Source organism: Cyprinodon tularosa, unplaced genomic scaffold (assembly GCF_016077235.1).
Source record: "Cyprinodon tularosa strain WSP-4 unplaced genomic scaffold, ASM1607723v1 ctg290, whole genome shotgun sequence".
Lineage (NCBI taxonomy): Eukaryota > Metazoa > Chordata > Actinopteri > Cyprinodontiformes > Cyprinodontidae > Cyprinodon > Cyprinodon tularosa.
This window is the reverse complement of record NW_024038997.1, coordinates 189,239-211,889: the sequence shown is the minus strand read 5'-3', so window position 1 is coordinate 211,889 and position 22,651 is coordinate 189,239. Positions and strand designations below refer to the sequence as shown.

Below are 22,651 nucleotides of genomic sequence, written 5' to 3'. Positions count from 1 at the left end.
GGCAGCGCTTCTTGCAGTTCTCAGCCTCATTTCTGCTCTTATTCTTACGTAATGTGCATGTGTGGGTCGAGTCTGGATCTGAGGAGTTCTTTAAACATTTGCCTGAGGTAGTTGTGATCAAGTTTTTTCACTAAACTGTTACCTGTCAGGTTATCAACTGTGCTTTATTGCTTGAAAGGGATGGAAGTCCAAACAGTTATTTCAGCTGGATTCAATAAAAAGAGAACAGAATCAAATCTAGAACAGATGGATGAAATAAAGGAAATTATTTCCGACTGAAAAGAATCAAATAAAAACATTAACTTCAATAAATCAGTTTTGATCAACAGCTTAATCTTAAGAATATGTCATGTCAGCAAATTCACAAGAATCTTTTTCACAATAAAGCAATACAATACAATTATTTCATGATGCTATTAACACAATGAATGACTAATAATGCTGTAATGAGCCAATAACCATAACTTAAATCATCACGTAAATCCTGTTAATCAGCTATTAATTAAAACCAGCTGTTCTGGAGCAGGGGAACCTCGAACACCTGCAGGCCCTCAAGGACAGACTTTGGGCATGCCTGCTTTAGGTGTTCTGGGTGTAGCATCTTCCACTGCCTCGCCCTTTTCTTTAACCACCAGGATCACAGGAGAACCCTTCAGACGGATGGAAAAATGTTCCTCCCTCTGTAAAACCATGTCATTTTGAAAGCATTCAAAATTATGATGCTACGTGTTAAGACTAGTTTAGCTTATGCCACCAAAGCAGAGGTGAAAATATTTAATCATTGACTGGTGTCTGTTTCTACAGTTGAATAATAAATAGCAAGCCAAACTGCTGCAGCACCCAATAAGGGAGCTTCACCTCTTGAAACTAAGCAAGTCTAAAGGAGTGTTAACACCAAACGCGTTGAGAGCCTCAAACCATCTGCTTTACATGCAAAGTCTATGGGGGGTGGCGTCAAACAGCGTTGATAGGTCTTATGGCGTGTCCTAGCATCGGGAGTGGCACATCTGAGCATCTGGGCATCCCAGCATCTGAGTATCAGCCAATCCAGGAGATTTTTGGGAGAGACTATATGGAAGCCGTGATCGCTACTGCAAATCTTTCTCCATGTGAAAACATGCAGATTTGCTCGGCGCCCTGACCCTTCTTATGACGTCAATCAAGTCATCATATTGCTCCACTCGGACAAACTGTATTGCACCAGTTTCTTAAGAACAGATCTCTTTCAATTATTTTACATTTCATTGGCAATCTAAAGTACCCAAAAGAAGAAAACAATCAAACTCAGTCTTGAAGGAAAGCACTGAGTTCTAAGACAGACTGAGCTCTGCCATTTTTATTATTTTAATTAGGATCTGAGGGCAGGGGAGGACAAATTGAACATTTTAAAAATTTATTTCGTAGAGGTTTTAGACAAAGAAAACAGTTATTCTACTTGTAGAAATGGAAGGGATGTTGACATGTAGTTAAAAGTAGTGTTGCACCGATACCGATACCAGTATCGGATGGGGCCCCGATACTGCCCTAAAATGGTGGTATCGTTATCGGCGATTACCAACAAATAGAGCACCGATACCATTTTGAGAGCCATAAGTTTATACAAATATTGTCACCCACTCCTGGTAGGCAATAAAAAGTTCTATTGGATTCACTTTGTATTAGATTTTTCCTGCTACACAAAGGTAGGCAGCAGCTTGACAAAGCCATGATGGCTATAATTTTACATTATTATGGTATCGGTATCGGCCGATACTGCACAGCCAGGCATCGGGTATCGGTATCGGGGCCAAAAAATGGCATCGGCGCAACACTAGTTAAAAGTTTTGTAGCTTAATATGGCTAAGCAACAGAGCTAAGCTACTGAGCACAGCTAGCCACAGCGCTACCCTGTTCTCCCCCTTTATAATATAGTGTTGCAGTTACTTCGACATAAACATATTTCAGTTTCGTTATCAATCAGGTAAAACTTGATTGATCATTAGACAAGCTAACGCTAGAGATGGTCCCGACTTGGCACATGGATGTCATTAGTGTTGTCTAGTCATCCACAATGTTTTACATCATGTAGCAATGTTCAGCCAATCATATGGCGCAACGTCACTGGCATGTGCAGGGCCCGAGCAGATCTGGTACCTACATCGGCTTCAGAGCGCTTTCAGTGGGGAGTCCCAGCGCTGTCGCCTGCCGGTATGAGCGGCGTGGTTCCGCTGCTCTGAACAAGAACAGATTATTTTAGTAGGATCAGAATCCAAATGAACTGACTGTGCGGATGATGTTTTGAGGTGGCTTAAAAAACGTGTGAAATTCTTTTTTGGCCAACTAATTAAAGTCAAGCCAAGCTGCTCTCTAGCTAGTAACTACAGAACAGACCAAAGTATTGTGCTTCCGGAGCGTTGAAGCATCTTAACCAACATTTGACCTAGCATCCAAGTTTCAGCATTGAAACGTTTATCTCCAAAACGTGTTTGGCGTGAACGCACCATTGGTGTTACACTTCCTGCTGAAGCTTCTGCAGCTGAGTAAGCTCTGCACTAGTGTAACCTATTATTTATTTCATTTAAAAAATATCTCCTGCTGGACCTTCTTTGGTGAGCTATTCACAGAAACTCTTACCTCCCATCTGAAGATGTTAAAAGCTGTTTTGATGCTGCTGAAAGGTAGTAATATTCTCACTTTTTGGCCATTATTTTTTTAAATCAACCTTTGTGGATCACAGTAGAATGATTCATCCACTGCTCCTCTTTGAAGCAACTGTGGCTTAATTAAATCAGAAAAGTGGAGTAATATCAGCTTAACTAGTGAATGATAAGATGATGCTGACAGGCATTAATTAGTGCAGAAAGCCTTTTTGTGATTGCATCCCAGCTAATCTACCTTCACAGGGATCTAGACGGAGTTCAGAGTGCCACCAAACAAACATAAGCAGTAGTTTTAAAAAGCATCTAACTATCATAGCATATTATGTCTTTACAGCATCAGGTGTTTTAAAAATATTTAGTGTTTACATAAAAGAAAAAGAAACAACAATTACAAGAACATAGAGGGAAAAAGATATAAAGAAGAGATGGAAAAATAAAACAGGAAATTTACAAAAAGAAAGAAAACAAAGAAACATAGCCTGTCTGGCACAGGTCCCAAAACGGTTGTTAGGCTTTAACTCACAGTGGCTTCCTGTACATGTGAAGTGCTCCAAAAAATGGCCTAATGGAGCCTGAATCTTCTGGAATCTCCCAACTGTTTTTTCTTTTTTCTTGTTAATCTGGCAATTTCTGTTCTGTCATTTCCCCTGCAGGACTATGCAGACACTGAGCTCCTCCTTTCCAGAGCTAATGTAGACCAGGCTGCCTTGCTGTCTTACGCACGTGAGGCTGCAGATTTCTCCACCAACCACCAGCTACCCACACTGGACTTTGCAATCAACCACTATGGCCAGCCTGATGTAGCCATGTTCGACTTCACCTGCATGTATGCTTCGGAGAACGCAGCAATGGTGCGCCAGCGCCATGGCCATAAACTGCTGGTGGCGCTGGTGGGCGACAGCCTTTTAGAGGTGAGGATTTTTCCTAAGGACATATTTGGGGTGGAGAGACTTTAACTTTGTTTTACTTACAAATGATGTTTCTTTTAATACCCTTTGCTCTGGTTTTGATCATATTTGGTAAATGAATTTGCTTTTCTCTCCAGCCGTTCTGGCCCATGGGCACCGGCATTGCGCGAGGTTTTCTGGCAGCCATGGACTCCGGTTGGATGGTGAAGAGCTGGGCCCAGGGAAAAACGCCTTTGGAGGTTCTGGCTGAGAGGTGCAGATGACTGATACACATGTGCCAAGAGTAACATTGTTCTTGCCCTAACATTTATACACTGACCCACGGCCAGGCACACACATTCCTAATCTGCCTCTTCAGACACACTCTTTTATCTCTAAGTGCTTTACTAGGAATTGTAACCGTGCATGATTTAAAGCTTCAGTCCCACCTCTCTTTTTACTAATGGGATAAAAGGCTCTCATATGTCCTGAATGGAATGTGACTCCTCAGTTGTGTAACATCTATCTTTGCTTTCCTTTAATGGTTTGTTAATGGGCTGAGATCAGATAATAAGGAAAGATTTCAACGTGTTGTTCTGTGCTTTAGGGAGAGCATATACCGACTTCTGCCTCAGACGACTTCAGAAAATGTCAGTAAGAACTTCAGTCAGTACAGCGTGGATCCGACCACGCGTTACCCCAACATTAGCCTTAACTTCCTCAGGCCCAGTCAGGTGAGTATAGGTGTGCACACACCTGGATTCAATTCTTTTTCATTTAGCCATCAAATCAGTTCTTAAACTGGTTTAAAAAGCAAAACGTGTTTTATAATGTTTAAAGCTTGATTTTCTACATTTTTCCCATATTTTGCCACATTCTAAAATGGAGTTAACTCTTGTAGAATATAACCTTACAGTCCAAAATAAAGCAGCTGGTAATTGTATTAGGGTTTGAAGCATGGGTCGTTCCTCCGCATAGAGCTTTTTTTAGTGTCTTGATAATTACTTTGATCTATTAATTACATATTCTTTTCAACTATTAAATGTTACTAAAATTACCCCCCACCCCCCCCCCCCCACACACACACACACACACCACCATGTACTGTACATTTAAATGCAGTGTAAATGACAAATAAAAACGTGTAAGAAAAACCTCAGTTCCATGCTTGAAAATACCACAGAAAACATTTGGAGATAAAGACGTTTCCTTATCTGAATTGCAGAATCATTACATTTATTTGATTGTTTTAGCTTAATTACTACATTGACTGGATTTTTATTTCAACAAATGATGTGGTGTGGAGTCTGCTTACTCCAGTTTATGATTATTTGATTTCTAAATTTGTTGACGATTATTTCAAAAATGTATTAATCAGTTTACTTGTTTAAGGACTGAATTAGTCCAATGATAAGTTTGTGTGTCAGTATTAAAGTGAACTTCAGCATTTTGAGCTTGTTTGCAAAACAGTCACTGTATTTCTATTCTGAGAAGTTTGTACTATAGATGTTTTTTTTCCCGTATTTGCTCCAAAACATGTTTCACCTCAGAAATAATAAAATTCATATTTAATCTAAAACTCAACATCCCTCTTGTTTAGTGGTGGCAGCATCATGCTGTGAGTTGAGAACTTTTTTCACTGTTGTAAAACAACTAGAAAAGGATTGAAATCTCAGCAATGAAGTATATCAGGAGTCTATCATGAGATGTAATCATAATGTTTTTTTTTTTTTTATAATTTTTATTTTTACACGTTTTCACAGTATCAAGACATATATAAACATATATGGGAAGCATGCCAATATTCACAAGACAAGGTTTTTAGTTCAGATTCATAAAAAATCTGACCCTAAGGGTTTTACGTACTCAGTCCATTTAGTCCAAATTTTATAAAACATGTCCTTTTGAATCCTGAGGGAAAATTACAACTTTTCCATGACATAAATTTCTTGGATTATATTGATCCAATCCTCAATAGTTGGAGATTCCACTCTCAGCCACTTTCTTGTGATGGCTTTTTTACTTGCAATAAGTAACATACCAAGTAATCTTTTATCATTGTTATTCCAATTTGTCACAGGAACATCACCCAAATACAGTGTTTCACATTTAAGGGGAATTTTAGTGCCAAATACACATAATGTTTTGTGTTTTAGGTGCGACACCTCTTTGATACAGGAGAGGGCAGGGAAATCCGCATTGAAATTGAGAATGTCATCAACTCGTCAACGCCAAAGTTGGCCAGGAATGGTTTGTATTTATATTTATTTTTTATATGACCCTAATCCCTGTTTCCTGCAACCTATGACTTGTTCAGGCTCAATATCAGAGGGGAGCCAAGATTAAGAGAATGATACGTGTTTAGCACCCTCCTCCTTTATTGGATCTTATTATAAAAAAATTCAGACCATGATTCAAACCAAGGATTTTGTCTCTCCAAGACAACAGTGCTACAAATTGTGCCGCAGTGTTAATTATTGTTCAATCATAACCATCTTTTTTGTGACGCGATGGAAGGAAAGAGTCTTACAAGCAAAGTTCAGAAAAACCATGCTAACTAAATGTAAATATTGGTGTTTGATCCAGTCTGATAATACATGGCTGTATTTTCACTCCAGACAATTACCTGCTTGACAAGCAGTTTCAAGGTAAAGTCTAAATGCATGGTGTTGCTCCTCCAGGTTTTCTAAAGTTCTAATCATTTAAAATTCTACCTGCCTTGCATTGATTGCTAGATTAAGGTAACATTTGAATGTTAGAACGTTTGTTGATGAGCTGGAGTTTCCTTTTACACACTAACCCAGTCAGATATGCTGCCATCTGATCTTCCTGAATATGCTCAACAGCCTGTTTTAAAGATCCCAGTTTGGTTTTTACTGTCTAACTTCCTGTTTGCATCCATTTCCCCCTTAAAGGAATTCTTTATATCAGAGTTGTATAATAACTAACACCAAAAACACTGACATTTCTCAGATAGCATAAGTAGAATGATTTTGCCCAGTGACATGGAAGTTGTAACCTGACAACAGCCAGATGCATGTCTCGCTCCGCCCAGCTCCACTCACATACATCTGGGAACCCGCCATAGGAATTGCCTTTACTGAAGGCTGGGCCTTATCAAAACTCCTTGCATATGATTGGATAAGCCACTTGTCTGTCATCTTTATTGACGTGCTATTTCAACCACTCACACCGAAGGTAACCCGTGACGCTGTGAGAGGAGGAGCCATTTGGTAGATCAAGCTCTTGCCAAATCCGGTCGGGAGAAGGGCGAAAACATCGTTTCCACCAACAAAAGCCTTCAAAGCCGTTCTCTGATGTTCTTTTAATGAAACAATATCGGATAGATTGGACAACACAGAAGAAATAGCAGCATCAATGCTAACGCTTGCTTCCTCATACAAGCCACCATTGTTGTTGGAATCTCAGGGTCGCTTCTCCACTCCAGGACACACCCGCTCTGCGTCCTGATTGGACAGACCATAAATTCGGTTGGGGAAATCACTTTCAATGAGCGGGTTACCAGATGTATGTGAGTGGAGCTAGGCGGAGCGAGACATGCATCTGGCTGTTGTCAGGTTATGGAAGTTGTGCTGATTATATTGCTTTTCAAGTTTTAATGCTGCTTCTTAACTCAGCACTTTATCTTCAGTGTTTAATATTGTGTAATTAACTGTTATTTTTTTTTCTTTACTTCACCAAAGAATCGATAGCTCGGTCCAGTAAACTGCTCAACTGGTGCCAGAGGCAGACAGAAGGATATAGGAACGTCAGCGTCATGGACCTGACTATGTCATGGAAGAGCGGCTTGGCGCTGTGTGCCCTCATTCACAGATACAGACCAGATCTCATGTGAGTAATAGGAATCAAAACTTGCACTCTTCATTTTCGAGATAAGATAGACTAATTGATCTAACAGTGGAGAAATTCAATTGTCACATCGGCTCAATAGTTAAAACAAGGTGCCAAAAAGACAAAAAAACAGTTATTTAATATAAAACAGCCTGTTAAGATTAGTTAAATTCATTCTGGAAGCCAGCTGGGTGATTTAAAAAAAACAATTTTACTTAGTAACTTTGTATAGCTTGCTGCAACACCTTAATCTGACTCCACCAGATGGATTTGCTCCGCATATCCATCTGGAAACCTTCCGTTGAAGTAATTTCGGCAAGGGGCGAAAATACTGGTTAGCTGATTGGCCTATGTTGGTGATAGATGGGCCAAATAAACCAATCAGATCAACGAAGCATATGACGTACTAACAGAGCGACGATGAAGAGGAGCTAATTGATAGATCAAACTCTTGCCGAAACCAGTCGGGAGAAGAGCAGAAACATCTTTTCCTCTGAGAAAAGCGTCCAGAGCAGTGTTTTGCTGATCTGCGAGTGAAACCTTGAAAGCTCGCGAGATCAGGATGGTCTCACGAGGCTAGCAACACCTCCCCCTGACATTGTTTGTCAATAGGAGCTCCAAAATCAACTGACTGTCATGTCATTTATCTGTTATATTTTTTTTTATGTTGAAGATAAATTGCAGCTCTGCATTAACATATTTGTGCGAATTTTAGAGACAGACTGCTTTCAATTGTTTAGAACGTTACATATCCACATTTACTGGTACCACAAACAAAAGACAGACTAAGTAAAAACTTGAGTAAAAACATTTGACATTAAAAAAAATGTATACATTGTATAAGTTATTTTTTTTAAGTACTATTTCTGCATGTTGTTTGTGATTGCTGTTTGCATCATGACTAGAACTTGGTCTGAAATTGACGTATTGAGACTCCTTTCAGTGGAACTTTTCAAATGTATTTTGGGCCATTTTAAAATGCTAAGAAATCCAATCTTCTAGGTGGCAGCAACTAATCATTAAACCAATGAGACAGCAGTTTGGGGGTTTAGTGATTCTCTAATCACTGAATTGGCTTTACTCTTCAAGAGGTGCTGTAGTTAATCTGCACCCATTAGACTTGTCAAAACATCCATACTCTGAAAAGTGTTGATACTGAGACATTGTATCTGGATACAATGCTAACTTTGCATGATACTAAGCAAAAAACATATGCAAAAACTTGTGTTATTTTTTATCTTTATTCTGCTTTATAATTTGCTCATTAAAAGAATAATGCCTAAAACAACATAAAAATATTGTCAACTTGTCAAGTTTATGTTTAGGTCATTCTAACCTCCATGCTTAGATTAGAAAAAAGTTTATGTTGATAAATGTTTTTATCCCTTAAATTGGAGGTCCTTAACAGGGGGTCCGCGACCATTAGGGGGTCCATGGGGGTACTGCATAGGGGTCGTGAAAGGGATCGTCAAAGCTTGTTAAGGTTTTAATATCTTGAAGTGACGATTTGGTGTTTTCAGATCCTTTTAAGAGCGGTTCCTCAGAATTGCGTTGTTTGTTTATCACTATATTTCTGGAACTGGGAGGCAATGACCAGTTTATGTCAGAAAAAATGTCCTTACTCTCTTCCAACAATTAGTTTGGGTTTTAACTTGACCTAGCTATATATGTCTGGAACTGGGTGACAATGCTTGTTTTTGGTCAGAGACACTAACTGATGCTGGGCGGGTGTCACAGTAGGGAATCCTGGGTAAAAGTCGGACCCAATTTCTGGCTATCTTTGAGGAGAGGGAGTCCTGCTGGACCAACTTAATGAGGTTGTGTCATACAAGTACACTGGCAAGCTTTCTGGGATTTTGACGGTCTTAGCATGAAAGAAATGACCTTTGGGTGGGTCATAGTTGCCTGAAGTGACACTGTAAATGACAATCATTGTCACATGACTGAAGAAATACCACTGGATCAATCCCCTTTCCCTTTGTAACAACACAGCTACATACACTACATAGAAATAAACACCAGTTGTTAATATCAGACCAGTTTTACTAATTGAAGCAGTACAAATGTTAATGCAGATATATTTTGAATCCTTAAAGTTTTTCATTCTCAATCTTAGATGGACAGAAAATGGATGGTTCAGTAGAATAAAACAACGTTTCAAACAAGTATGTTCTCCTGCAGAGACAGGATTGATGGTTTTATAACTGTTTTTATCGGTCAGCTTAACTTTCGGCCTCAAACCATGCATGGCCGTAAATGAAGTAGTGGTTACTAGTTAACAAAGGCCTGTCAAACTAAACCTGCCTCTGCAGCAAACATCCAAGCATTTCAATGCAAACACACTTATCATAAACACTGCAGTTTCCATCTCCTGTGTCTAATGGGGTTTATTACCCTCTGGAGGTTATGTGGCAATTAACATTACAATCCATTAGTTCCCATGTCCTACCTGACCTTTACAGAGTAGTTCAGCAGTTGTGCTCCACTGCCTCTTATTGGCCAGATGATGGGAGGACCAGAGATGGGCTACTGAGCAAAGGTTCAACAAAACTGCGTTCATGTATCCACATGTATAAGATGGATGTTGGAGAGGGTTCAGTAGGAGGTCTCCCTCAGTCCCTGATGTGATGTTCAGATGCTTATGGTTTTAAAAGGACTTCATGTTGGAGCTGAGATGTATTGACAAGGCACAGTGAGAGTATATTCAGCTGAGGTTTAATGACATTTACAGGAAGGCGTTTTCCATAAAGTATACAGTACCTTGCTGTGCAGAAATGCATCATTGTTGGTGGTTCTGTTAATCCAGACTCATTGGCTGCTCTTTGAAATCAGTCTGTTTTTTTTTTGAAAAAGTTAAACTTTGTGTCTGTTTTGGTTTCTAATCAGGTTGCAGATTATGAGATCATCTGTTAAAGATATTTAGATCCGGGTGAAAAGGCAGACTTTCATAAATGCTGCTCTGCAGGATCCTTCAGTTCCCTGGAATTTTGAGCTGACTGTTTGGTTTTCACAGCCCACATCATTCACTGTTTTGATCCAGTTTCTCCTCAGCATTCCATTCACAAGAACAAAGGAAACGTGACACAGTTGTGAAAATCTATCTTCTGTTTCTGGCTGTTATCCTGACTTATTACCGACTTTGTCTTGTTTTCTACTTTTTAACTGAAAAAAGATATATCTAGAAATAAGTGCAATTTCCTGAAATTAAGCGTATTTATTTAAAAATTAGTTATTTAGATTTTATGTTTTTGCAGTGTTGAGGCTGGGGTAAAATAAAGGCATCAGGCTTTTTAAATTTGGGACCAACACTTTGAATATGCTGGTCAAGAAATAGTGTAGTAATTCAAAGAGGCCTTGATGTCATAAACATTCGACCAGCTGATATTGTCATGATGATGGTTTATTTGGGATAAATTGTGTCTCGTACTGGAATTCCAATGTAAAAATGTCAAACGCTGCTGATGTTGATAGAGCTCTGCACTCTTTGTTGGCTTTATTTTGAAGATCTGTATAGTGCAGAATGTGGGTCTAAGTTTGATTATTTCTTCGCCTGTTCTTGACTTCATGCAGACTGTATAGCCATTCCTTTCTGTTTTATGAAATATTTACTTTGTAGACAATATTTCTCTCAGCAACAATATATCCAGACAATTTTATAAATAATACTATACATACAGTTATATAAGGCAAATAAAATCCTGTTGCATTGAAAAGCTGCGATCTCCATCATTACATTCCTGATGGGTTTTTAATGGGTCCATGCGAAACAGATTCTAGTTCCTTTAGAAAAGCAGTCATGACTAAACATGCTCCATTTTTTTATTAACTATAAATAAAATAGGTATTTAGGACCTGCTAAGTTATTTATTTTTTAATAAATTAATAATAAGATATTAGCTTAATAAATGCAATAAATGCTAAAGAGTCTGTAATTTGGAAGAAGTTTGTTAATCTTGATTCAATAGGAATATTGTAATGTTTTTTCCCAAAGTCAGAAAGCACAATTATTTTGATTTGTATATTTTTAGATAGGTTATATCTGGCTGTTATGTTGCTGTTTATGTGCAAAAAATTATTTTTCTGAACCAGAGATAATATGAGATGAAAAAAGATTTCAATATGTGAGCATATCTAACTGAGGAACAACATATTTCATGGTGTTCTTGCTGGTTTCTACCTTACGGAAGAGGATTAGGGCCACTGGAAAAAAAAGAAAAGAAAAGTTAACTGATTTTTAAATATTATTTCAGTTTAATATTGTGACTTTAATCTCAGAATTTTGACTTTTTTCTCACAATTCTGACTTTTTTCTTAGAATTCTGACTTTAATCTCAGAATTGTGAATCTTAATGTAGATGGGCACCATGAAGGAAGAGATGTGGAAGCACTCAGCTTCACTGACAAAGATGTGAGTTGTGTGGAAGGAACAGTGACACATTGGTGGAAAATGACAGAATTAGGCAACTTTTTACGTGCCCGAGGGGTCCCCTCATTAATGGAGGAGCAGGAGGTTCTTAAAACAACAGAGCTAGTCTCTAAAACAGACATGGCTATGGCTTGATGCTAATATGTTTGTTAGCTGTCAGAATTCGGTCAGAATTCTGAGATTAAAGTCAGAATTCTGACTTTTTTCCCATAATAAACTGAAATTAAATTTAAAAATCAGTTAACTTTTTTAACTTTTTTTTCAGTGGCCCTAATCCTCTTCCGTACTACCTTCATTTCTCTCCTCAGTGATTTTGACTGCCTGGACGAGGAGAACCATGAGAGGAACAACCAGCTCGCTTTTGACGTGGCAGAGAAGGAGTTTGGCATATCGCCATGCATGACCGGCAAGGAGATGTCTTCTGTGGTGGAGCCAGACAAACTCTCCATGGTCATGTACCTCAGTCAGTTCTATGAAATGTTCAGGGACACAGTGCCACCTGGAGGTGAGTGGAGGAGCTGTTGCATTTCTGGGTTTGGTCTGTGTTTAAAGATGTTAAATGTTTAATGGGATCGACGTTCAAACATTTGAATTTGTTCAGATAATCAGAACTGGAGTCCGGAGGAAAAAGCTGCCCTGATTGCCAGCACAAAGTCTCCCATCTCCTTCCTCAGCAAGCTGGGTCAGAGCATAGCTATTTCCAGGAAAAGAAACCCCAAGGTCAGGGATAAAAAACAAAAGACTTACAACACGTCTAGCTTCTTGTTTTCTCTCTCATTTCATGTTTAAACTCGTGCTTCAGGTCACAGTAACACCTAGCATGTCATTAACAGGACAAAAAAGAGAAGGATGTGGACGGTTTGGGCAAACGAAGGAAAACCAGTCAGTCTGAGGATGTGAGTGGTTCTAATATTAGCCTGTGACTATTATTAAGTCCATCCATTTAAAAAAAATGTTTCATATGTATTTCTGTTGCCCAAAGGAGGATATATCCAGGACTTGTCATGAAGAAAGACCGTCTGTCCCTCCTGTGCAGTCGGAAAGAAAAATGGACTCTGCTGCAGCAGCAAACCATAATAAAGTGAAGGTCATGGCCACCCAGCTGCTGGCCAAGTTTGAGGAGAACGCCCCCGCTCAACCTGCAGGGCTAAAAAGACAGGTATGTAGGAAACATGCACAATGTATTTCATGGTTGTACTTCTGCAGGGGCGGGGGCACTGCTTAGAGAAACAAGTAACCCATTTACTTTCAGCTGGAGGAGCGTGCAGTTTGATGGTGTATGACGGTACCTCTGGTTTGACGGTAGACGAGCTGTAGGCCTCTGTATTAATGAGCTGAGGTCCAGTATGCTGGTACCGCTAAAGCAGACCATTGTTTCTGGGTCATGTGGGCAGCCTCGCAGTGCTGACTGGACTTGAATGGGCCGTCTGATTCGCCGCGGACGACCGATTTGTGTGATACGACGGACAATAGACATATTGAAAATCTGAGCGACATTTCTGAATCGAAAAGCTCTCGGTTCTTGAGGCTTCAGGTACAAAGACTGCTAAAGCACAAGTGATTAAATCCAGATGGATGGGATTAATTAGATCCAAACCTTTCCTTCGAATACACCACACTATGTGTACCCATCCCTTCCTTTAGACAACGCCATTTAATGGAGAATCTAATGGATGTAAATCGGAGTAAAGGTTGGAAAAGTTTCTAATAAAAATGTTGTTGGTATCTATTAATTTGACATGATTTACACAGATTGTTATTGTGTAGAATGTAGAAATGTCCCAGCTTTCCGCATGTTTATTGACATCTCTGCTACAAACACAGCAGTGCTAAGAAGCCTGTCAGGATGCTCTGAAACATTAAGCAGAAAAAATAAACAGAAACTGCATACAACTTAACAAAGACAGCCTGTCTGTCAGAATTGATTAAAAACAATTAATTGTCACCAAAAAAAAAAAAAAAAAAAAAATCAAAATTTTGAGAATTTAGGAATGACAGAGTAGCTCATTGTTTCCATATTTCTGTTCATTTAGATTCACTCCCCTTCATGTCTATCCTGCAACATACCATCTATGCTTAAACCTTCATCTGCTCTCTCTTGTCTGTTTTCTCCCTGGTTTCACCTTCCCTCTGTGGATCCTTCCATGGTGCCTTGCATGATTGTTTTGTCTCATGTTGGCCATTAAGGGGGACTCTCTGCCCAATCTGGACCAACTTTTGTCCCCTTGCCCACCGGCAAACCCTGTCACCGAGCCCGTACGCCTGGCTCCTGTTCCTGCATGGAGAAAGGTAAACCTCCCCTTCAGAGTTGTCAGCAGCTTTAGTTTGACCCATTCCTGTAGAAGCTCTGCTGACTCTGTCAGCTTAGAGTTGGATATATAGACTCTTTAGCTGTAGTTAAAAACTCTGTAAGTGAGTTGGGGAGCCGCTGAACTGTCATGCCATTTCCTCCTTGCTTGTCCTGTTCTGGCTCAGAGGCGCACCCAGCGGCAGGAGAAGCTCAGCATTCGCTACAACGAAATGATCAAATGTCAGACACTGCCCAGCAGAGGGGAACAGGTACGGTTAGTTAGCATCGTAGCTCTCCAGCTCTTAGAACCTCGCCACAACCTTAGATTAGAAACCCCACCCATCGAAGATGAATACCTTTAAATCTGAAAGAAGATGAATAAAAGCCATCGGTCACAAACTTGGGTTCATTTTCCATTACGTCTAAATGAAGAAAACACCCAGGGACACTTTGACCTTTGGGGTCAAACAGCACTTTACGCTGTTTTATCACTAAATCCCAGTCAGCTTCATCATTGCCATAAAATTACACATTATTCTACATGAGCATAGAATCATTTTTTTATTATAATAATTACCAGTTATGGTTTGGGCTGATTTAAGAGCCTTAAAATACTACATAAGATATTTATCACAGCCGACCTTGAAGATTAAAAATCCAAATGAAAAACATGATTGAATAATTTTTCTTAAATAAAGAAAAGCTTATAGCAAATGAACCTATTGCAATTATCTACATTAGGATTTCATTAAACTAAAAAAAAAATGTAGAATGGACCTTTATAAAAGTGATAGTTTATAAGTTCTGCTTTAGCTTTCAAGATATTAACCGTCTTCTTTTCTTTAGAAATTCTAAAAAGTAGATATGGTGAATGAAAATACACAAGAAAAATAGGCACCGATTTAAAATCTGTATCAAACTTAAGGCTCGCAGGCGTATCTGGCCCATCATAGCAATTTATTTGGCCCTCAAGAGCCCAAGAAAGTCTGTCATTTCAAAGTAGAGCCACATGTTCTATTGAAGTCTACAAAGCTGTTAAAACTGTGAAATAAATGAGTAACAGTCTAATATCAGAGAAGTGGGCTCTTTTTTAATCAAAATCAAAAATCCTATTTATAGATGTAAAACAGGCCCTTTAAATTTTTGATGATGCAGAAGTGGGCTGATATAAAAATGAAAATGCAGAAAATGTAAATGCAGAAAGAGAATGACAGATATTAAATCACCATTAGGGCCCTGAGATTTTAGCCCTGAACACACCGGTTGCATACGACTTTTTAATGTCTGATCCAAGTTTATTTTTCCATGTCACACTGACTGCATATAGAGATGCTCCGACAAGACAGGGCGGCCAGATCTGTGCAGGTTTTTTTATTTCACTTCTCTCCCTGTGTTATACAAATTGAAGCAATTTCCCACATTTGCTTTAGACTGAATATGAAAAGTTATAAGAAAAAAACCATGGGTAAAACATTCTTTAATATGTCATTGATTGTTTTTGCCTGAGTCTGTTCCGCTTACTATATACGCGATGTGCGACTCCAAAACTGACTGTTTCCCCATGACATTAAAAGATTTTATTTAGTATTTTCCCCTAAAGCGGATGCGTTTTACTTTTTAATCGTGTCTCCCTTTCTGTCAGACCCGTGGAATTGCTGCTGAATTACTGCGTAGTCTGACTAAAATAGACCTGGGGTCTTATCTCAATCGGACCTACGCAAACCCCCTTTGCTTAAAAACGTGTCGGGTGTGATCATCCCCACTGACTTTCAATGAGCGCTTTACGCCACAACCTTGTCAGACATGATTTTCTGTCGGATCTGAGTCATTAAGGATGATTTTATTGTAGGATGTGTGTGTTTGTTTTAGTTTTTACAAGTGAAAGTTCACCCTATTTGTACAACTAGCCGGCTGGTTGACGCCTCCCGTTCTGCTGCAGTAAATCCTCCAAAAAACTTTTACTTTTTCACCATAACTTGTTATTTAAGTTATTTTCAGCTTTTGCACGTCTTGACATTTTCACCCTCTGTTTCGATTCTCTGCTGTTCCTGTTCCTTCGCTTTCAAGGCCAGAAGCGATGCCGATCAAACGTCCAGCTCGGCCTCTCGGAGCTGCCCAAAGAAAACCATTCTGCTACCTTCCTCCTCCTCCACTTCATCACTCTCTCTTCATTCAGAGGTGACATAAAGTCTGCTGTCTGTTTTTGTCTGTCAACCCCAAAAGTAACAAATCCTCAGCAGACTTCCCTTTAGCCTCCCATTAATCCGACTACCCTCCGTTTTTTCCTATCCAACAGACTCCTAAATCATTTCAGCTTCCTAACTCAAAATTTGAATGAAACAAATGATGATTTACCCCAAACTAACTTTGTAGAAAGACCCACAGTGATGGTAATTCCCAGGGATGTTGTATTGCATGTCGTTAGCTGAATACCTGCAGACTCAGGAGGGTCCAGTTTTCTGTAAATTAGTCGTTACAAAGATCGTGAAAAATGTCTCTTTGTTTGTTTCAAGAATTTAACTCCTGAGGAAGAGGAACTTGAATATTATCAAAGGCCTCTGGTACACCGGGTACAGTACTACACTTCTCTATGTTCAGCATTCTTTAAAAAAAACACTCAGCAAGTCTCAACTGAGCTCCTTTAACAGGAAGCGAAGCCGTTAACCACGAGCGACCCAGCTCCCATTCACATCCCTGGTATACAGGAGAGGGCAGACCGCCTCATCTCCAAGTTTAAGGGCAAAGCTGATAAACCACCGAAGGTGATCAGAATGCGTGGCAGATTTGACAGCATGCGTTTCTTTGGGCTCACCTGTTGCACGTATAAAATAAAAAAATATCTGCCATTTCTATTGATCTAATTTCCCATTTCCACCTCCCTCTGCCTCCCTGAAGCCTAAGAAAAAGCCGTCCCGTTTCTTTTTAGAGCAATGGTACTCAACCCGAGGTCTGTCTCAGAGTCCCGCTGCACCTCTGTCCTCCCCAGATGCTTCTAGAAAGGTCAGCTGTCTGTTGTTGAAGAGGGAAACCCACCGTTTGCAGTGCTAACAGGATAGCATCTCACACAAGTCCTAGAGAATAAAACCATTGATGTTTACTCTTTTTCTTTTTACATTTTGAGTGAATCTATAGTTTAATATGTAGTTTTTTTTTCAATACATGCTTGTGAATGCAGCGCTTACTCTCATTGTTTACATGCTCTGACTTAAATTATTGCATGAAGTAAAGCCATGAAAGGTAAAGACAAAACTGGGCCAGTTTGAACCCCTAATGCACGCTTTTCGAACTAGATGTTTGGTCCTTTGCAGAAATAAAGATTCTTCCTTTTAGTTCCCATTTGTAACCAAATCAACAATCTTTCTGCAGGACCCAGTGAGGCCTCTGGACTCTGACCAGATGCCTATTTATGTGCTTAGCATTCAGGAGAGAGCCGAACAGCTTGAATTTCAGTTGGAAGGCAAGCGAGTCGGGCCACAGGTGAATCTCTCCATTTAACACAGATGGCTGAGATAAATGTTTGAATTTATTTAGAAGATGGAATTGTTTGCCAACTTCTTGGGCAGAAAGACTAAAATTCAATTCAGTTTATTTATATAGCACCCATTCACAACACATATCATCTGCAGGCGCTTTATAGTTCACCAGATCATACAGTCAAATTGATTCAAAGTTTTCAATCTAAGGAAAACCAGTTGATTGCATCGACTCATTGACTCGGATACAATCCCTCACACTAAGCATGCTTGTAGCAACAGTGGAGAGAAAAACTCCCTTTTAACAGGAGGAAACCTCCAGAAGAACCAGGCTCAGTGTGAACGGCCATCTGCCGAGGCCCACTGGGGTTCAAGGAGACAGAAGCAGAGATGCAAAAAGCAACTGTAAAATGTGGCCCCATCCAGGAAACACACAGCCAGAGAGACGAGTACAGAGCCAGCTCCCATGTCAGAAGATGATGAGAGCACATCCAGCTAGTCACAGTCAGAGAAACAGGACCGCACCGGAAAATATCCATAAAGTATTAAGATAAAAGAATCACATCGAGTCCTCAGAAACCACCTGAATGTAATGTCTTTAAAAGCGCTTCTGAACATGACATGCAAAATATAATGGCGTAAATTGATAAAATATGTATTAAATCTGCATCTTAAATTATAGATTGAATACGTATTTTTTCCACATATACTAAACCTATTAAAACTTCTCTCTCTCTTCTTCTTGAGCCTAAGAAAAAGCCATCTCGTTTTTTCATGGAGCGATGGCACCTGGCCCGAGCCCAGAACCCCCCTGACCCCCTCCCCTCCTGCTCTAGACAGGTAGCCCTTTGCATCTGGAGGGCATGGATTGCTGTGGTGCTGACACACCGCCACTGCCTTTTGTGTTTCAGGAAGACGCATCACCTCCATTAACTGCAGTATTTCTCCTAACATGACTAAATTCACTGCGGATGTTTTTACTGTTAAAAACAAAAACTGATCTGCATCCTGCTGAATATTAATTGTTGCTGTGATTAATAGTTTTTATATTTTTTGCAACAGTGACTGAAATTAAATTAATTTTACATTGAGGGGATTCAGTTAAAGCTTTGTTGATCTGTTTGCTCTGGTTGTTTGAAGCAAATGAATTTATCTGATGTTGCTTTAATCCCTTGAAGATGATCACAGGTTTCGCTCCGGCCTGGTTTCAGATTAGTAGCACAGCAGGAATGAAACACAGAACATGTTCCCACCTCATTCATCTCTGCTGATAAACTAACTTCTGATGCTATAAGGGATAAATATTGTGTCTAACAGGTTGAATGGGATGAAATATAATCCCGCTGCAGATTAATTCTGGATTCAAACCAAAGATGGTTTTAAATCATGATAAGCTGTGAACTTTAGCATCAGGGTACCAGTTTTATAACACTTTTCTGTGTCTTAAGTCCTTGTTGATCGATGCCAGTTATTATGCACGTGAGAGAGTGAAAAATGCTGCTAAAACCCAGTGTACCAATGGTAAATCTATGTGATCCGTTTCTATGGCAGGAGCACTAATCTCTGTATTATGGCTGACAGCAAAGGGAAAGCCTAACTTCAACTTCCTCTTCAATTTGCAAGTATTACATAAAGTCTAAAAAAATAAGAGTTGAGCTAAAGTATAAAATTTGGTACATGTTGTTGCGTAGAACCAGCCTTGATAAAAAGCAGAAGTTGGATCTTTTAATCCATTACTGATTTTAAGGCCAAAAGTCCTTGGATTTGGAAATCTAGGTCCTGCAGGAAGACTGGTTTAATCCAAGCCGCTGTAGTTCATCCATCAGGGAATCGACTTCATGCCTTCCTCTCCTGTAAAGGATAATGGAAATGCCCATTTCATTTGGCCCATGGCCGACTGTTAAAATAAGCTATACATGCTTTTATCACCATGGTAACACCAGCAAAATAGGCTGTTGATAAGAGACACCAGAACCTATGAGGCCATGAGGTGAAGGTCAATGGGCTTCCTGCACACCTCAGCAGAACCACAGGCTGATCTGCTCCATGCTGTGAGCCAGAAACAAGCTCTGGGTGTAGGTAGTGTCAGATTAATGCTGTTGCTTGTGCACCTTTTCCTGCAATACATTTTCCTTCCACCAAACTTTTCTCTTTAGCTCTCTGTAAACGATTGATCTCTTGGAGAGTGACCTTTTAATCCTTATGGCTGCTGGACATTTATCAAGTTGGCTGTCCTCCCCATGATTATCTAGGATTAACCATAATATTTCTACATTAGAAATACTTAAAATCAGTCTCGAGTCAATTGTAGCTTTTCTGAAAAGCTTTTTTGGTTTTTATCGCTGCAGGCCACGATGATCATGATGATGATTTATATGAATACAGAATTTCTGGATGTTTCTTTTAGATTATGTCTCTCATAGTGGACATGCACCTACAGTACGATGACAATCCCAGGCCCCTCCATGATTTCTAAGTGGGAGAACTTGCAAAATAGCAGGGTGTTCGAATACTTGTTTTCCTCACTCTACATGCTTTCACATATGTTGGCGTGCAGAGGTTCTGTTTTGGTGTTTTTTATGTGCTGTTTGTTTGCACCTTGTTTAGTGAGGCGGATATAGCTCCACTTAACGCTTGATCAATCAAACATGGAAATGCTGCTTTGTCATGTGTGAAAATACTAGTTTCCCCCTCCATCATGCCTGCAGCCATCCCTCCTCCCTCCGTTCATCATGTGCATTCCTTTACTGCTGTCATTTCTAATGTTTGTTTCATTTTCCTCCTCTCTCATGCTGTTGATAGCACTTTGTGAGGATGTACACAGGAGGAGTTAGCACTCTGGCTGAGCAGATAGTCAGCCAGCTTCAGTCTCAGGAAGAATCCAAACCCACACATGTACCTGAAAAGAGGGATTTGGTAAGCACGCTGTCTGTAGGGTAGGAAGCAGGCAGCCACGCCTGCCTTTGTGTTGTGGAGAATTCCCTGTGCTCAGTGAAGCGGCTGATCAAACCCTGAATGTGTGTTTGCTAATCATTCGCCCACAATCAGAACAGATGAATAACCCTTCGGGTTAGGATGTTTGTGCTTCAAACTGTCCGGAAAGGATCCGATCCCATAATAACCCCACTTTTCTTTGGTTCTCTAACGTCACTCCTCTTCTGTGTTTTCTATAATCCTGTCAGCTTATTGTTTTTTTTCCTTCATTTTCTTGCAGGGTTCTCTCAGAAAAGAGTTTCCCGTCAACATCGGAGGCAGCGACGTCTGCTTCTTCTGTCGGAAGCGTGTCTACGTCATGGAGAGGCTGAGCGCAGAGGGGAAGTTCTTCCATCGCAGCTGCTTCAAGTGTGACTATTGTGGAACAACTCTGAGACTCTCCTCTTACGCGTTTGATGTTGAGGATGGTGAGTCAAACCTAGAGTAGCATTATGCTGTTAGATGCACACCCATTCTAACAAACAAGCAATTTAAGATGCTGCTGATTCTTCCTAAGAAGTCACAGAGTTTTACATTTGGTTCTTTGTATCATCAAAGGTGAGTGTCCATTTAAAGGCTGTAACCTCATTTCTATTTAGACTTTGTGCAAGAAAAACTAGCACAAAACTATATAAAAATTATGGGATGCAATCAGTTGCTGTTGGTTTTTCGGCAGCTGCTGCATGAGGACCTAAAACGGCTCCAAATCAGATTCTGCTTCAGGTCCCAAATAATTTTTTAAACCACCCAGTTTTGGATTATTAAGCTAGAGGTGAAAAAAAAAACTTTTACTACAAGAACTAGAAAAAGGATTACCTAATATCAATCAAAGGTATGCTTCATCAGATTTTAAACAGTGCACCTCTGCTACCATCTAGTGGTGTTTTTAGGCAGTACAGACAAAATGGCTTAAAATTGTCTCATAGTTCACACTCCCTTATCAATTCCAGGTTATAAATCATTTCGAACTCAAAAATAAATCAAGCAAGAACCCTTATTATTAATTCAGAATACCAAACAATAATATAATCTAGTAAAATAATAAATTAAATAAGCTGCAGGAGAGTGGCAAGTGCAGCTACCCAGATTAAATTTAACCTTTGGTTCTCAGTTCTATAATGTGTGTTTGACACATAACCACAAGATAACCATGGTAGCAGTGAAACATGGTGGAGGCAGCATCATTCCCAGTTGGACCTGGTGTCTATCTGAAGGTGGATGAAGCAATGAACTGATAACACCAGTTTGGACCACAAACCTTCATATGCCTGCTGGAAAGTTCAAAATAAAGTTTATTTATTTGCTATCGCTGCAAAGCTCAAATAAGCATCCAGATTAACAGAAGAATCTCATGGAGGGTGAGGATTGTACAGATGTGTCCGGAGACTTTTATCAGGCCGGTTTTCTTTAAATAAAAATTCAGAAAATAAAATAAAAATGGAACTTTAAGGTATAGGGGAGGATATTTGTGATTTTTTTAAAAGACCTGCCCTCTCCACTAAAAAAAAACTGCACATGCCCAACCCTGTACCCGCTGCTGAGAGGGAACTACTTAAACATGTGCGAGAGCGTGCACGAGCCTATTTCTCCTTGTGCATGCTCTGTTTAAAAGTTAGTGTTCTTATAGCTCATACACGCTTACTGTGTCCGAACGTCCGCCCTAACCTCTAAATCCCTCAATCACTATATAGAGCGGGGACTATATAGTGAACTTTGTAGCAAACTCAGTTAACTGACCGTTTGGACAGATGATTACTTTTTTTTGCTTGCCATTGGTCACGTAACTCCTCCTGCATTGCACAGTGCCTGCGCCATCTTTGTTTTTAGTCGCCGCTGTCAGGTAGCAAAAGCGGGCCGCTGTGACAGCAAATCCTGTAATGCTTTGCGAGGAGAGCTCTCTGTGCAAAGCATCCCGGGATACATCTGCCTCTTCTGAGGAACTTTTCTTATATACCTCATAGACACTTTTTTTCCTCATGACCCAAGGTTTTCATTGTGCTAAAGGACAGACACCGGATTGTTTAGCGGGACAGAGCGGCTGTGGGACTGCAGCCCACTGAGGCTCTCAGCTGAAACACAAAGCTCTCCTCTTTTATTGAAATTTGCACACA

At 39.9% G+C, this 22,651-nt stretch overlaps 1 protein-coding gene across 36 annotated transcripts in view; it reads left to right on the top strand.

Moving 5' to 3' along the window:
* The window catches only part of mical3a (microtubule associated monooxygenase, calponin and LIM domain containing 3a), a 144,221-nt gene that overhangs the window by 69,618 nt on the left and 51,952 nt on the right, over nt 1–22,651 (top strand). For 20 of the 36 annotated variants that reach the window (XM_038290904.1, XM_038290906.1, XM_038290903.1 and 17 more), the window contains 20 exons: nt 3,293–3,550; nt 3,685–3,800; nt 4,134–4,260; nt 5,683–5,776; nt 6,145–6,174; nt 7,231–7,378; nt 12,113–12,309; nt 12,406–12,524; nt 12,638–12,700; nt 12,787–12,963; nt 13,992–14,093; nt 14,280–14,363; nt 16,162–16,272; nt 16,608–16,664; nt 16,743–16,856; nt 16,990–17,094; nt 17,461–17,571; nt 18,315–18,407; nt 20,370–20,483; nt 20,782–20,968. In XM_038290904.1, coding sequence (XP_038146832.1) covers nt 3,293–3,550; nt 3,685–3,800; nt 4,134–4,260; nt 5,683–5,776; nt 6,145–6,174; nt 7,231–7,378; nt 12,113–12,309; nt 12,406–12,524; nt 12,638–12,700; nt 12,787–12,963; nt 13,992–14,093; nt 14,280–14,363; nt 16,162–16,272; nt 16,608–16,664; nt 16,743–16,856; nt 16,990–17,094; nt 17,461–17,571; nt 18,315–18,407; nt 20,370–20,483; nt 20,782–20,968 — 2,407 coding nt within the window. The remainder of the gene's footprint in view (nt 1–3,292; nt 3,551–3,684; nt 3,801–4,133; nt 4,261–5,682; nt 5,777–6,144; nt 6,175–7,230; nt 7,379–12,112; nt 12,310–12,405; nt 12,525–12,637; nt 12,701–12,786; nt 12,964–13,991; nt 14,094–14,279; nt 14,364–16,161; nt 16,273–16,607; nt 16,665–16,742; nt 16,857–16,989; nt 17,095–17,460; nt 17,572–18,314; nt 18,408–20,369; nt 20,484–20,781; nt 20,969–22,651) is intronic. The other 16 variants (XM_038290940.1, XM_038290941.1, XM_038290942.1 and 13 more) reach the window with 9 other exon arrangements.